The sequence below is a fragment of the Crocodylus siamensis genome, chromosome 11 (genome assembly GCF_052110815.1).
Source record: "Crocodylus siamensis isolate JL-2025a chromosome 11, ASM5211081v1, whole genome shotgun sequence".
In the NCBI taxonomy this organism is placed as follows: Eukaryota; Metazoa; Chordata; order Crocodylia; family Crocodylidae; genus Crocodylus; species Crocodylus siamensis.
In genome coordinates, this window is record NC_143405.1 from 4,760,241 (window position 1) to 4,777,103 (window position 16,863).

Sequence of the window (16,863 nt, forward strand, 5' to 3'; positions counted from 1 at the left end):
GAGAGAGTTGGGGGGGATAAAGCTAGCAAGAAAGACGGCACAGAAGGAGGCTCAGCATTGCAAGCCTCGCTCATGCTGTGGATTTAAGGCTGGCAATGACCCCATGCAAATGAAACCGGCTTCTCACTTGAATAGGGGCTGGTGGCATCTGTGCCACCTGCCTGCAGCTCTCAGACCCACACCTCCGTTCACAAAACAGCAAGCTGTAACGATGCTGCTCTGCACCAGGGTGGCTTTATAAAACAATTTTCAGTCCAGCATTGGAGGAAAACGTCCCTGTCTACCCAGCTTTGAGGTCCCTATGGCCCAGCAAAGCTTCTGAGCTTGAAGAGACAGCATGGCCAGAGGATTTCAAAACGAGCTTTTCTACCAACTTAAACGTTAGTGACTTTGGATCGGGTCCTAAGGGGCAGACGGGTATAACACATCCTCACCAGGAACCCCTGAAGCCTTGCCAGCTGCTTTCCTCCCCGAGTCTCTCCTCCACTCCAGCCTGGCAGTGTGGCACCATAAATCACGGCACTTCTCTCCAGCGCCGTGACCCCCCCCGCCTGGAGTCAGGCTCCTGTTTACCTGTAACATGCCACGCTTTTTTTTAAATAAGGGTACGGTTATGGCATCATTAAACCTTACGAACCCACTTCACATGCAAACATTGCTAAACATCCCAGAGGTTTTAGGAAGGGAATTAGGAGGAAAACTTGTTAAAGAGGAATTGATTTATGTGCAAATAAATATTTGCAACTTGACTAAGCGTGAAAGTTTTCCATTAAAATTCAAGTCCCCTCTTTGCTGGAAATTTGCGAGGGCTTTCAACGAATGCCTAAACATTAACTGTTTAACTGGCTCTCTCAGCATTCACTCCAGGCAGCCGGACAGGCTTCACATCAGGGATAACGCCTAAAACAAGGTGTTAGCTCTCATGTGGGGAAGAAAGGCCGCAGCTGGCAGTACTCGTCTCTCATTAGGCTTAACACCTAAAGAGCACCTCCTTCTGATAACTCAACAAGGGACCTGGTCTTGTGCCCAAACAGAGGAGCAGGAACCATCCCAGCAACTTCAAAAAGCGAGGCGGGTGCTCATCTTCCTTGCTGAACTGGGCCCGTGATTAGTCATACGGAGCTGAAGGAGGCTCTGGTTACTTTTGGTTCTCATTAAAACCAAAGCCAAAACAACCGGCATAATAGCAGTGCTGGCCTGGAAACAATCTAATGCCACTGGGCCATGGGAGAGCAGAACGGTAGTGACTTGGGACAGGAAGAAAAACCGGTATTTGAAGTTGCGCCATGTTGCAGCATCTCTGCTACGACAGACGGATCCCAAGCACTGCTCCTTCATCACCCTGAGCTCACGCCAGGGAGATGCCAGCCATAAACGCAGCGGGAACAGGCAGCAGGTCCTGGTTCTGGCACTAGAAGCTAGTTGTACTGCAGCGAGTCTCTGCCTTTGGCCTCAGGGAGCACCTCCAGGCTTACGCAGGGCTGTGATGAACATAATGCGTCGTGACACTTGTTATTTTAGGGGGGAAATGTTTCATATTCCCAATCAAATCAGCTCTGAATCCTCTCGATTAAGCAAAACTAAGTCATTCAAACACCGTATCTGGTGCTACAACCAGCAAGTATCCTGCACCCCTGGGGCTTCAGATACTTCCAAATCCATTGGCAGATATCCTACGTGCAAGACCAAGACTGGACAGCTTGGGGTTTGGACATCCCCAAGTCTCGCTCGCCCTTGGCCAACAGCCACAGAAGCAAGCTAGGGAGAAGTCCCCCATTTTCATAAAGTCGGTGCGTAGCCGAGATCCTCCCACTGGAGGCTGGACGCTGGGAGGCTAAGTACAAGACTCGTAGGGTGTCCCGTGCTTTGGCCAGGGGTGCACCCTCGTGACTCATGCCTCAGTGAAGCAGGGAAGGGAAATGCCCAAGGGAAGTAGGAGCTCTGGCTTCCTACCCACTCAGGCACTCTGCCTCCTAGTCCAGATGGGTACTAGCTAAGGAGTGGACTGACTGCAGGCGACAGAGGCCAGGCGAGAAGGTGGAGTTGGCAAAGCCACTGCTGCCATTGCAGGGAGCAGGTCCGAGAGCTGGCCTGGCAGCTCCCATCCCAGCACGGGTGCAATCTGCCTGCCATCACATGCCTTTGGCATCCTGCTCATGGGCATCTATGCACATACCCCACAAAAGACAGTCAAGTTTCTGCGAGTGCCACCGTGACATAGCTACTCCAAGCAGGGCAGACTTAAAGCCTGGTTCTGCCAAAAGCAAGCATCCCACGGTAGGGGATGGGTCCAGCAGCCCACCCCCTGCACTGCAAGCCAGGCTGCTGCCGTCTGGCACCACTAAGGCTCTGCAGATGCAAACCCAGGGCAGCTCACTGGTGCACATATTTGCAGCCTGCAGGACAGCACTTCTATTGCTGGCTCCGGCCAGTACTTCTCCAGATCTCGTGCGTGTCCTGGGGCGTCAGTAAGCAAGGTCCAACCGGGTTACGTGTCCCAGTGACACATGGAAGTATCAGCTTCCTCCCCATTTCCTTTGGCTTCCTGTGCTCCCAGTTCATGCGCCTCTGCAGTGATGCCCGCTGAGGAGCGATCAAGAGTTATACCAGCACCATTCCTAGTATGGACACAGCTATACTAGTCTCAGCGTGTCTTTACCAGCCCAGCTTATTCCCTTTCCCACTGGCACAGACACCTTTATGCAGGTAAAACTGTGTCCACACATACTACTTCAGCTACCCCACTAGTGACACTCGTGTCCCTCATACCTAATCCAGAGAGTCGGTTGGGAATAGCACTAACCAGCACTTTACTTCCAAATCTTTGAAGCCTAGAAGTGAAGAGCAAACCAAGTGAGCAAGCATTTTAAGCCAACTTTGGCTTTTTGGAGCTGGTGATGGTCAACAGAGGAGGCACAGATCCCACACTCACATCATACCAGGCTACAGGGAGTTCTCCAATTAATGTCACAAACTCAGGGGAAAAAAACCTTCCAAGCCCCTATTCTGTATACATCATGCTTTGGCTGAGAGGAGTGAGGAAGAAGGCCTTTGCGAACACGTAGCATCTCTTCTCAGTGAGCAGGGGGGATATCTGCTCAGGATTTCCCTTGCCTTTAAAACTGGATGCCTCTAAAAAGAGGGAAACCAGGCTAGATAAGCAAGATTTGCCCCAAACTGAATCAGCACACTATAAATGAGCAAGCTCCAGACTCTTCACTCTGCTGTCTACCTACACAGGAAGCACAAAACTCTCAGGATGATTCAAAGTCCTTTCGAGTCAACAGTCAGACACTTGTTGGCCTTCCCTGGGCATTGGAGGAAGCCTTTATTTTCTGCATTATCTTCCCTGCTCTGGGCCAGACTGCCAGGTGTAAACTCAGCATTGCCAAACGGAGATGGTGGCACACAGAGTTCAGCCCCTGATGCCCAAAGCTGCTGATACCCGAAAGAGGCCTCCCCGTGTGTGATAACAGGGGAGCAGAGTCCTTTGCAATGCAAGGCTTCCCTGGGAAGCTGATCTGGCTCCTACATGGCAGAGAATTGTCTCACATTAAGCCGGCTTTCCTAGGGGATATCTTTGATGCTATGCACCGAACAAAGCTCTAATCACTGGAATTACGAGTAAATGCATGTGCTAATGATCTACCGGCACGTGCAAAAAATCTGATGGGTTAAAAGAAATGCAAAGCTTAACCAACAAACATCACACTGGAACCACAGCACTGCTGTCCCTGTGGCTGGTTGCTCGGAAAGGGACCGTCTCTGCGTTCTGTGTCTACACAGCATCTAGCAAGTGGGTCCTGGTCTGTGCCTGGGGCTACTAAGTGCTATCACAATGTGCATAATAAATGACAGCAAGGGGCTCAACCTGCCCTTTCCTGAGCCTCTGGGCGTTCTGCAGAGTCAAGGCCAAATACAAGGGGTACACAGGGTTGGCATCATGGTCAAGGGTGACAAAATAACTCATCAGATGCCATCAGGCAAAGCAGTTCTGTCAGCAGTACTGATAATATCCATCCAAAACCTCCCTGCTTTTATATCAGAAGAAGAGCCCATTTGTTTTGTGGGACATAGATCAAGGCAAACTTGACTTCGAGACCAGAAGCTCCAATGGGCCTGCTCTGGGTTTAGTGGAGTTAGTCCCGGTTGACAAGGGCAGATTGTAGCCTTCAGCATTTAACACGTAGCCCTTATTCAAGCAAGCAATCCTTATGGGACTAAGAGCCAGACCAGGCCCTTCTGCTGGCACACTCCGTGGTCACGCTCCAGTCCCCTGCATCCCAAGCATTGCATTCAAAGGAGGTGTTCAGCTTCCTTGGGTCTTCTTTTTTTTGCCCTGGTTCCTCTGAAAAGGCACCACTGGATGAAACCTGTGGCTTGGGAGCAGAGCCCTGCTGAACAGCCCATTGCCCTTCACAAGTGCCAGGCCACCGACTTCCTGCATTCAGCCTCAGCGGAGTGCACCTGCTCACCTCCGAACTCTCCCCACCTCCAAAAGGGGCCGGGGAAGTCAGCAGGACCCAAGTCAATCGTTATTCGGGAGGCAGCTGCGGCCCAGTAAATTGCACAGGGGAGGCGGAAAACATACACTTCCCAAGAAAGAAAACTGCCTTGCGTTTGCACTTGGCAAGAGAGCGAGAAGTAAATGGAGGATTTGGGCACCTGTGCTTTGAACGCCTGCTCCCGGGAGCCCTGGCGAACAGATCCGGGGGGCGCTGAGCGCGCCAGCAAGAACAAAGCGCTGCTCTGGACCTCACTCGCCACTGTTGGGAACAAGGTGCTCACCACTCGACGCCAGAGGTTCAGCCTTCGCCCCTGAGGTCAGCGGGCTCTTTCGGTGCCACACCTGCCAACGTCCATCTTACCCGCTCGTCGCCTTTCCTCTCTCATTTCTAACCCTTCACAGAGGCCTGCTCTTCTCCGGGAAGAACCAGGGCCCTCTAAGTAAATGCAGGCTCATCCGCTCTCCAGCCCTGACATACACCTCTCCAAATCCCGGTACCTGCCCCAGACGTTGCTCAGCTATGGAAATGCTCCGTCCTGACCAGACGTTCGCCGCGCAGGGTAACTGTGCCCCGAGGCCACTACCTGCTTAAATACTTTTATGCTCTATAAATTTCACATTCCACTCACGTACATACAAAGTTACCAGTCAGGACTTCTATGAACATGAATAAAATTGGGCTCAAGGCACCTCCAGGATTGGAAAAAGCAAGTTAATTTACAAACAATGCCCGTTTAAAACTTGCTAATTGCTTTGCCCATTATGTTATCCAGCCCTTGGATTGTCAGAGAGGTTTGTTTCTAAATGGCTTACAAGCATGTGCATATGTATGTGCACCTGTGTGTCCTGAAGGCAATGCACAATAAGCCAGGGGAGGTGCCATGCCAGAACCAGGCCGGATTGTGGGCTTTTGTGAACCTCAGTGAGTGCGTTTCCACGCAGGTCCGTTAAAGTGAGTCGTGTTCGGCTGAACTCTACCACCAGAGCATCTCTCCCTTTGAGGACAGATGGCTCAAAGGCAGGGCAGACTCAAGGGATAAGCAAAATGAACTCTGGGAGATAAGACTGGAAAGGGCAGCGAACAGAGCAGCTGTGACGAGTCCGCAGCATCGAACGCGGACGCCCGCCCTGGCTCCGAGTCTTTACCTTGTAACCGTGTTAAGACTGGCTCCAAGTCTCAGGTGCAACGCAAGGAAAAGACAACAACTCCACTCACGCTGCTCCAGGGCAGAGAAGCAGGAATGGAGTCGCTCAAGGTGCTTTTGTGGACCAGGGTCTGACTCAGCTGGAGTGGCAGGGAATGATTTCACAGCGCGGACCTCCATGCGCTTTTTGTCACACGATGTAGAGTCCCAGACACGAGCTGAAGACCATCTTCTGGGAAAGCTTTCAGGCCCGCGGTGGCGGTGCCAGATGCTTTTTGATCCAGACACTAAGGTTCATGCCTGCTTGGATACAGCTGCACAAGGCAGCAGGGTGCCTGGCCCCTGGGATTTTGGATAACACTCGTGCTCAGGTTACTAGGCAGGACTCAGAAGAACGAGGCGCTCAAGCCTGTTCCTACCATGGTCCATGGGATTTGGGCATTACTTCCAGAGCAGCCAAGCCTGTTCCTTTAGGGAGAGGCCTAGAAGGTGACCTCATAAGCTGCCTTCCAGGAAAGGCTAATGAAACCGGACACCCTCGAGCAGCCCCACTGACTTCCGTAGGAATAGTACGGCCAGGAGTAAAGCAAGCGTGATGAAGTCCCACGCCCCAGCAGGACACGGCCTTCTGGAGAATGACCAAACGCCACCATCTGACCTTACATCAACCCTTGCCTTCCTGGTGGCGAGTTCCTGCTAATTTTCCACCCAAAGATGCTTCCAGTGAGCCCGATGGGACCTACTCCCTCGGGTAAAGCAAAGTTACTATTGCAACCTCATCTGAAACTTGTTGAACAAATTCTGCAAGAAGCATCAGAAAGAGTCGCTCCCGTTATGGTACTCCAGAAATTACAGGAAGAGGCATAACTGATTAGCAAGGTACAATTAATTAACTGATTGCAAGCCAAGACACTAGAAGTACCACCAGACCCTTTGAGCTATAAACTGGGGCCACTATAAGTTGAAGGGAAAAGTCTATGAATATATACCTCTAAGGTAGCATAAAGAAGAATATATACCTCTAAGGTAGCATAAAGAAGACAAAAGGTCAGATCCCCAGATTGCAAATATGGCTGCAGCCCCACTGACCTCATTAGCAGAGGACCTGGACTATGTTTCTAGTGAAACCCATAGCAGGTGATGGTAAAGCGTTGGTATTTTTAACATCCCCTCTCATCCATTTCCACCTTGTTCTTTCCGAGAACATGAGCTCAGACTTGAAATAGCCATTAATGGCTCTCAACATGGCTGAATCACCACTAGACTATGCCTTTAAAAGCTTCCTCTGGCAATTGTTTAGCACTCCACCCTCTTCCTCTCCAGCGTGGAGACTAAATTTTCTCTTTGTTGTTATTGCATGGAAATAACGTTGGGGTAAGACACATGAGAAAAATCAAACCAGAAGGAAACTTCCGTCTTTTGCAACAAGATAACAATGACTGAGCAGTTGAATAACCCGGTGGCCACAAAGAGTTGCAAAATTAAGAAGGTTGCGCTCTCTTCCTTGTAAGATGACGTCAGTCTAATACCACCATCTCTGCGTTAGGCACTCCCTGATTAAACGCGCATTTTCCTTCTCTGGCGGGTCTGATCCAAAGTCCACTGAAATGTCTTTCTTTGACTTCAATGGGCTTTTCGATCAGGCTCAGTCCTCCCCAGCTCAAACCTGGAGCCTGCATAGATCCATAAGCAAAGGAAGCACTTTGGCCAACTTTCCCCCCGCCCCACTTTTCTTACTAGATTGAACCTGTTTCTTCTTAAATTCACCCTTCCCCTTGCTATACTGGGCAAGATTTTGATTCCACTGGCAAAGCTCCACTGGCCTTAATGGTGAAGCACTAACGAAACGGAGCTGGAAATGCAGCCTCTTTCCATGCCATCTGCTTTTAACTAGTGGAAGAGGGGAGTTCCTGGGAATAAAAGTCACGTGGCACCACAATTTCAAAACAGCCCTATTCATTTGCAATGGTGCCACTCCAAAATATAACTATACCCATGTTTAATTAGAACCCAGCACTGCGAGTCAGAGCGCTCTCCTGCAAAACCTTTTCATCTGATCTGGGAAAATGGCTTAGTCAGAGGAGAGCCTATTCCATAACACCATAGTTAGCACGCACCACAAACCACACTTGTAAACGCTGCTGCAGTCAGTGGGCAGCATCCCCGTCTGCTGGTCCACGGCACTCGTAAACCAGGCTTTGAAAGGTTACCAATCCAGTGCAAACATTTGCACTGACTGCTTTCATCTTAAGGTAAATTGCTTGGGAGATCCCTTTGTGTGACATGTCACCATCCTCCTCCTCCTTTCAGAGCTCTGCAAGATCATGTCATTCCTGCAGAGATGGCAGGGACGCTACAGATGGTTTAATTAGGCCGCTTCTGTTTCAAGACCTCAAACAGATCAAATACCTGATCCTCCTCATTCATTTAATGCTCTGTGGGCCCTGGATTGACTGGCAAAGGGACAAAGAAGATAAGAGACCATGAATTTTACGAACTGTAGCTGTAAAATAATAAAAGCGAGTGAAAGCTCATTGGTTTATCCTGGCGATTTCCTTTCAACACCAAGGCTGATAAACTTGGTTTCAGAGTTATCAGCACTGCCTTCAAGTAACTCAACTAGCTCTCTCCTAACAAGTAACAACAGCAACAAGTGCAGAGATACTTGTCCACTGGAGTAGCTTCTGCTTCGTACGCTATTTATTTCACTCCACTTTTTAATTGGATTTGTGGGGGAAAGGACAATGAGGCTTTATGGCCAAAGTTTGTTAAGTGCCAGGCCAAAAGGAGATGTGGCCACTAGCCAAAATGGTGCATTTCAGCCAGGCGCCAATGGAAGGTGCCAACTTTTTCGCTTCTGCTATCTGCACTCTGAGCGTTGCTTTGTTTAAGAAGCTTGGAAGCAAAACTCCTGGTAAAGGGATACTTAGAGAGTGCTGAAAAATACAGTTTTGCTCACTGCTATCAGATAGCTGGAAAGCTGCATCTTGCCTAGTGGTTTCAGTCGCTGTAATACCTGCCTGCCATGAGATGGGCGTTCAACAAAAACTGATGGTATTTCAAATAAGGACAATTGCAAACCTTGGTTCTCTGGAAGAATGGCTCACTCACATATGCAAGCTGTTGTAAATGAGCTCAGAGATGCAAGCGAGTCAGGAAGGTACTGGTTATTCCCAGGTGCCAGCAAAAAGATTCCTGAAAGTTACCAAACTTTTTTTCCCCTCTCGCTCTCTCCCCATAAAAAAAGAGAGGCTATTTTTGAGGTTTTTCCTCATTTTTATCAAGCTTACACACATCCAAACTAATTAGATTCCAGCACCATCTGCACAAGCAGTGTAAATCAGGATTGCAGAGAGTTGGGGAGTTTTTTTTTGGGGGGGGGGGGGGGAAAATGACCACAAGGACGGGGAGGGGTGTTGGGGTGGGGGGAGACGCAGGGAGTTATGCATTCTGGGAAGCCATACATGATTAGTCACACAGCATTAATCTGCCTCCCCTCACAATAGCTGCCGAATTTCGACCGAATCCCAGCTGTCGCTCTTTGAATGAAAGAAAACAAGATTTAGAGCGTCAAGCGTTGGTAAGGGCTTCTGCGCAGGGGGAAAAAAAAAAAAGTGGCGTGCATTCATTAGTGGCTCACAAAGGGACCCAGCCTTTGTCCATTAAATTGCTCATGTGCCTGATTAATTTGCTGATTTCTTTTCCAAGGGGCTGGGGGTTTGGATGGGCGCGGGGGGAGAAGGGGGCAGGAGATGCCAAACCGGGTAGAACAGTAGAAACGCAATCACTGCGCAGATGCAATCCCCCCTCCCCTCCCCGTGCTCGCGGCCATTCAACAGTTGGGATGGAAATGCCTTCAGGTCCCACTGCTTCTTAATTGGAAATCTGGGGCAGGGCAGGAGCGTCTTCTGGGCCAGCCCCAAACTTGTGCATGCTAAGCAGGCGGAGGGGGCGTCGGGCTGGGACACGGAGTCTCGGCCATTCAGATTTCTTTTATGTATTAGTTTCACAAAAAGGGCTGGAGCCTTATTCATTTCTGCTTGGTTATTGTTCTCTGGGAGCCGGGAGTGAATGAGCCATCACTGCGGTGGGTCGGTTACTCCTTCAGGGAGTCCGGACATTTCACCCAGGGGTTTTTCCACGACCGGACTGAGCAGAACTCTCCCAGAAAAACACCTTGCGGAGCAGAGCCTCTTACGGCCCCTCTTACTGAGTAAGCCATGCATTCCCATTAACCAGGGACCTGCTGGATACCAGGGGCCCGAGCCCTAGATACAGATTGTAAGCTCCACCGACATGAGTGAAGCCACAGCCCCTGATACTAGGACTCCAATGTCAGCCCCACGGAGGCGAAGGGCTAAGCGCCTGCTGACAGTCCCTCGTCACCAAGTCTGGCCTCAGGTTCAAGTAAATAATAAATAAAACCTGAATAAGACCGTCATGATTCTCCCTCCTGGTCTGAACAACACCAAACCTTTGGGCCCACCTGGCTCTATTCGCTGCAACAGGGCGAGTCACATGAATACAACCAGCAGGATTCGATGCCAAGGTCAAACTGGGCACCCCAACTGGGTGCCAGGGGCCTGCAAATGGCATGTGCCTCTAGTACAGAGCATGCATTTCATCCTAGGAAATCCAGGCTGCCAAAGCAAGAGTCAAGCGTGTGTGTCCAGATTAAGGAAACTCAGTGGCCGAATTCTCTTTCATACTTACAGGCACTGCCCTGTCCCATTGAGGTAAGCTTCGCACTTTCCCCCATTCAAGCAGGATTCGGCAGGCTGTGTACATTGCAAACCTGCGAAGAGAAGGTGAGAGTTAGCCAGGAGCCACGTGCCTCTGAACCTAAAGAAGGGACATCAAGGCTTCACGCCTTCCACCGATCAAGGCGGTGGAGTCAACACATGGGACCTGCCGCGTCTAGGACTTCGCTCGGAGCAGGGCTGAGCAGAGACAAGCCCCCGTGTGAGCAGCCTACGACAGCAGGTCCGCAGAGAGCCCGCAGCTTTGCCAAACTCCTGGGAGCGAGGGGCTCTCGGGAGAAGATGCCATCAAATGATGAACCACACAAAAATGCACGGCTGATCGTGCTGCGACCAGTTTCTAGGCACAGCGTGCTTTCACAGGGCCCAGTCTCGTCTCCGCTCAGGGAAAAGCTGGCCTGAGACAGAGGTTTTTTGCAACACTTGATGGACTAGGAATTAGATGCTATGCTCTCCACCCAGGAAAGCTCTCGGAGAAGCAGCCATGGAAAACCTGCCTGGGTCAGGGAACAGGGGTCGGGGCCGGAAAGTCTGGGCGACAAGGACGGTTCTGCAAACCTAAGCAAGGGACCCAACCAAAAATCATTGCTCACTTGCGTAGTCCATTGAAGTCTGCTCACTAGACCTGAACAGGCTGCTAACATGGCCCTGAGAGCCAAATGTCTGCTTTCAACTCTCTCTGGAAACAAGCTCACTGCCATGCTGACGATAACGGCTCTGGATGTACAGTCAACAACTCATGTAAAACCCATTGAAATTATAAAGAGCAAAAATGCGCAGGGAGAGGGTGGGGGTGGTTAAACCAAGAGCAGCAACCGCTGGAGGGTCCGGAGCACCAGCGAGAGCGGGGGCGGGAGGTACCAGGGCTGCTCACGCGGCGTCTCCAGGCCAGGGTGTTTCCTTCGCAGATTCACCCCCAGGGCTCTGCTGCAGGGCGGCCGGAGAAGGGGCTGCGAGGCAGCTTTAAAGGAAAGCCGCAGGGCAAAGAGCATCGCGGGCTGCTCTCCCGGCCAACTTTATCTGCCAACTTTCTTTTCGGCGTACAGGGCAGGCTGGGCGCCGGCTTCCCAGCCATCTCCTGGGATTGTCTGCCCCGCGCCCCCTCCCTGCCAGACTCCCGCATGCCGCTACTGTCCTGCCTACAGGAAAACGCCCCCGAAACGCCGGCGGAGCGTCTGGCTGTGCTGCAGGGGGGGAATGGAGAGTTGTCAAGCACCAGGCGCACACTCCCCTCCTGGCTCGTGGGAAAAAGCAACAGCTGCGGAGCAGAGCCCGGGACAAAGGGGGAAATCAGAGCTGGCCATTGTCAGGCCTTCGAGACACCGCTCGCTGCGGCAGCGAGCGGAGGGCAGGACTCCGGCGGGGTCTCTCGCTCGCTACTCAATACCTGCCGCTTGGAAGAGCGGGCGGACCCAGACAGCACCCGCTCCCCTGGGGCTTGCCGGCACAGCGGCCTGTCTCGCTCAGCTATGCAAAGCGCAGCGAAACCAGACAGGGCCCGGCTCCTTCCCGGAAGGCTGCCGCGCTCCGGCGATGACTAAGGACCCGCGTGCAGCGCGGCGGGGCGCAGGGGCCGGGGCAGCGGGTGGGCTGCGCCCCGGCTCCGGCCGGCCCCACCGGGGCGGGGGCACCAAAGCTTGTCCCCCCGCGCTGCACCCCGGCTGGGCGCGAGCCGGCCCTGCACGGGCCCCGGGGAAACCCCAGGGCAGGCTGGCACGCGCGCGCACACACACACTCTCCCCCCACCCCGCCTGCATGCTCTGGACACACAATCACACACGAAAGGTCTCTTACAAAGAATTTTCCAGCTACTTAGTTGGTCTAATAAACTATCACATCTACCCAAAGACCTGTGTCTGCCCTGTGCGCTGGCACAGTCACATGCACACACACACACACACGCTCCTGCCTGCATGCACCAGACACACACACACACACACACACACACACACACTCCCCCTGCCTGCACTGGGCACGCGCGCACACACACACACACACACCGCCCCCCGCCTGCATTCTCTGGACACACATCCTCCCCTTGACTACACGCACGGGACACGCACAGCAGCAGTACACACACGCACGCTGCCCCCCCAACTACATGCACAGGACACCCGCCACCCCCCACTTACACACACAAGATACACACGGAACAGCACACCCCAACTACATGCGCAGGACACACACAACGCAGCTCACAACACGCACCAACTCCCTCTGCCTGCATGCACCGAACGGATGCACACATATACACAACATGCACCGGACACACACACATCTCACCTTCCTCACCTCCCCCCAGATACATGCACAGGACACACACAAGGCAGCACACTCACACAAACAACCCCCTGGACAACACAACATGCATGGGACGTGCGCACACACAACCACCCCGGGGCTACACAACATGCACGGGAGATGCCCACAGCAGCAAGCGTACGAACTACACAACCCTCCCTGACTACACCCATGCGCGCGCACACACACACAACCCCCCGGGACTACACAGCACGCGTGGGACACACGCCCGGCAGCACACGTACAAACTACACAACCCTCCCTGACTACACCCATAGACACAGACACACACACAAGCCCCTGGGACTACACAACACGCGTGGGACGCACGCCCGGCAGCAGGTGTACAAACTACACAACCCTCCCTGACTACACTCATGGACACACACACACACACACAACGCCCTGGGACTACACAACACGCGTGGGACGCACGCCCGGCAGCAGGTGTACAAACTACACAACCCTCCCTGACTACACCCATGGACACACACACACACACACACACACACACCCCGGGACTACACAACACGCGTGGGACACAAGCCCGGCAGCAAGTGTACAAACTACACAACCCTCCCTGACTACACTCATGGACATGGACACACACACACACACACACCCCGGGACTACACAACACGCGTGGGACACACGCCCGGCAGCAAGTGTACAAACTACACAACCCTCCCTGACTACACTCATGGACACACACACACACCCCGGGACTACACAACACGCGTGGGACTCACGCCCGGCAGCAAGTGTACAAACTACACAACCCTCCCTGACTACACTCATGGACACACACACACACACACACACACACCCCGGGACTACACAACACGCGTGGGACACACGCCCGGCAGCAAGTGTACAAACTACACAACCCTCCCTGACTACACTCATGGACACACACACCCCGGGACTACACAACACGCGTGGGACGCACGCCCGGCAGCAAGTGTACAAACTACACAACCCTCCCTGACTACACTCATGGACACACACACACACACACACACACACCCCGGGACTACACAACACGCGTGGGACACACGCCCGGCAGCAAGTGTACAAACTACACAACCCTCCCTGACTACACTCATGGACACACACACCCCGGGACTACACAACACGCGTGGGACGCACGCCCGGCAGCAAGTGTACAAACTACACAACCCTCCCTGACTACACCCGTGGACACACACCCCCCCCCCGCCCCGGGACTACACAGCACGCGTGGGACTCCCGCCCCGCGGCTCACCTGGCGCGGGCGCGGGCAGCAGGCAGAGCAGCAGCGGGAGCAGCAGTCCGGGCAGCGCGCGCCGCCGCATCCCGCCGGGCGCTCAGAGCCGCATGGAGCCGGAGCCGGAGCCGGAGCCGCTGCCCTGCGCCGCCGCCCCGTCGCCACTGCTCGGCCGGGGCCGCGGGAGGAGGCTCCGCCCCCGGCCCCGCCCCGCCCCGCCCCGTCCCGCCCCGGCGGGTCGCCCCCGGGCAGGGCCGCAGCGCGCACCTGCGGGCCCGCCCGCGCCCGCGCCCGCGCAGCTTGCGGCGGAGGGCGGTTCGGGCGGGCAGCGAGGCACGGCGCCGCCCTGGGCGCCTCTTCGCGGGGCGGCAGGTGCCGGTGCCCGCGCCCGCGCCGTGCGGGGCTCACGCGCCAGCCTGCGGCCTAGCACCCCCCCGCTGTGCCCTACCGAAGCAGCCTAGGTGGGCCCCAGGGTGCGTGACCCCCTGCCTCGCAGGCAGCAGCGCCGGGCAGCTGCGAGGGAATGCATGAGCCCGGGGCAGGTCGGGGGGGGGTCTGCGGGGCCGGCTGGGAGCGGGTCCTGAAGGCCCGCCGGCTCCAAGGCTGGGCGGCCACAATAACACCATGTGCCAGGGCCCGCGGCCCGCCCTGCAGAGCCGCTCGGGCCTGCGCAGCGACCCCCAAGGGGAGCCAGGCCCCCTGTTGAGGCGCTTGTGGCAGTGGGGACCAGGCAGGTGTGCAGCACGCCCGTGGCAGCCCGCGGGGGAGGTCGGCCCTACCCAGCCCCCCGCCGGGATGCCACCGCGCCTTCCGCCCCGGGCGCCGCGGAGCAGGGGGCGCAGCGGTGACAACATGCTGGCGCCGTGTCTACATTCGCGCTCTCTAATTATCCACCACCAAGAGCTATGTTCGCGAGTGCAAATTCGGGCAAGGTTCAGAAAAAGCTGCGCGTAGACCAGGACTCGGGTGATCCTCCCAGCAGATCGGGGGCAAAGTCAAGAATAAAGTCGGGGGCTTCCTGCCTTCCCTGGGCTCGCTGCTTTGGTTTGCTGGCGGCTCTGGACGGCCGGGTGCGAGACCCACCGCGGGGCCTGTGCTAATGTGTCTCGCGGCAGGTTTAGGCTGTCGTAGGAAAGCGGAGCTGTACGGCAAACAGCTGTAGCTATTTTATTCCTCCCGGGTTGCCAACTCGGTGTTTTTTCCCCCCAGGTTTTCCTTCCTGGTAACGCCGCCAGGACGAGGGAGGCAGGCCAGCTGAGCTGTTTGGTCAGAGGAAGAAAGAAGGGAGGAGCCCCCCATCACGACAGCGATGTGACACCCCGGCGTGTCTCTCCTCTCAAGCGCACCTCTCCGTTCAGGCCCCTGGCACGCACCCCGTTCCTACCTGGGAGCGGGTGCCATCCCACTCTTTCCTGTTGTAAATGATTTCCAGAGCACGTGTGAAGCAATTAAACAAACCGAGGAGCAGACTGTGCTGGAGGAGATCAAAGGAACAAACCCCACAGCATTGTTTTTCTGTTGTGCTTGTCCTTTGTTCCTCTTGCCTCTTTTGTCCTGGGGCTTTGCCTGGAAACCCGCCTCTTACTCGGGGGCTCAAACATGGATTTCGGGCTGGGCTTTTCTCAGGGATCTGGGTGGCCTCTGGAATGGGGACTCGAGTTCAAAATTCAAGCCTAGATGCATAACTTTAGGCCCCCCACTTTTGAAAACAAAAATAGCCTCTGCTTCTACCCTAAAAAGTGCAGCTCAGATAAGCAAGGAGCCCCCTTTTGCAAAGCAGCGCAAGGATGAGATTCAAAGGACACCAATCCAAAACTCACAGACGTCCCCGAGTCCAAACTCATGGATGTCCGCACAGATGTGCCCAGGAGCAGGCCTTGGTACCAGCCTGGATTTGGCTTAGATTTAAGCACGCAAGCTGTAGCAACGTTTGGCTCTTTCACGGGGATGGAGAGCGGAGGGTGCTAACCCAGCGAAGCAGCCCAGAGTCGCGGCCGTGGGCAGGCGGGATTGTTACCGCAGCTCTTTTCTGCGGTCGCTCGGGTGTCCGAAAGCCCCGCTGTCCCCCACGCCGTACGCTCTGGTTTGCTCCGGTCACCGCAGTAGGTATCAGAGTGAGGAAGGTCACAGGCCTGGGGCTGCTCACGTGCTCTGCACACCCCTGCACCTTGGCACTTACTGCGTTTGCTCAATACAAATACAGTAGGGATCTCCCTTGATCGTCTCCTGGTTGGCATCCCCAGACCTGGGCTGCAGCTTGCGCAGGTTTGCAGCCCACAGGCTGCGATGCTCCATAGTGCTCTCGCTTCACGGGACTATAAATCAGGTCTGAATTGGCTTTGAGGGCTGAAGCGTGCTGTTTTGCCCTGGCACATCTGGAGCCCTCGGGGAGATGGCATTTCAGCCTGTTTTCCCCATCTCCTTGGTTTTGTTTTTTTCCTTTTCTTTTTGTCAGTTAGCAGGGACCATCTCTGCCCTACCTGCTTAGAAATACCTACGTTATCTTTGCCCGGGCTTGTTCCCTGAGCAGAGAAAGTACTGCGCGTTCAGCTTAGCTCTGTGCCTGCTTGGGTTATTTCTTCCAGAAACCTGTCATGAGAGACTACATAGGATGTTATGGGACTACTTCAGAAACCTCAAGGGCCCTGGCTTTATTTTTAATTCCTCCTGGCCGCTCCCTCGTGCTCATCATCTCCATCTGCGACAGGCAGAACACACGTTTGTGAAGAGCACCAAGGTCCTCAGCTGAAACAGGCCGTCCCTCTCCCCCGGCAATGCCCCTGGATTTCTTTTAGGGCCATAATCCCCCTGGTTAAGTTGCCAGCACCCACTGGTGCTGGGTGTATTTTGCAGTCGAGGATCCCCCGAAGAAGGGGGCACCCTGATGCCAGTGCAAGGGTGGGT

The 16,863-nt window shown here is 54.4% G+C and overlaps 1 protein-coding gene across 1 annotated transcript in view; it reads right to left on the reverse strand.

Annotated features, from left to right (window-relative positions):
• The window catches only part of NOTCH1 (notch receptor 1), a 63,892-nt gene extending 49,760 nt beyond the window's left edge, over positions 1 to 14,132 (reverse strand). Inside the window, exons 1-2 of the mRNA XM_090021306.1 lie at positions 13,978 to 14,132; positions 10,366 to 10,447 (exon numbers count right to left, since the gene is read on the reverse strand). Coding sequence (XP_089877432.1) covers positions 10,366 to 10,447; positions 13,978 to 14,047 — 152 coding nt within the window. The 5' untranslated portion in view covers positions 14,048 to 14,132. The remainder of the gene's footprint in view (positions 1 to 10,365; positions 10,448 to 13,977) is intronic.
• Between the last annotated feature and the right edge of the window lie 2,731 nt (positions 14,133 to 16,863).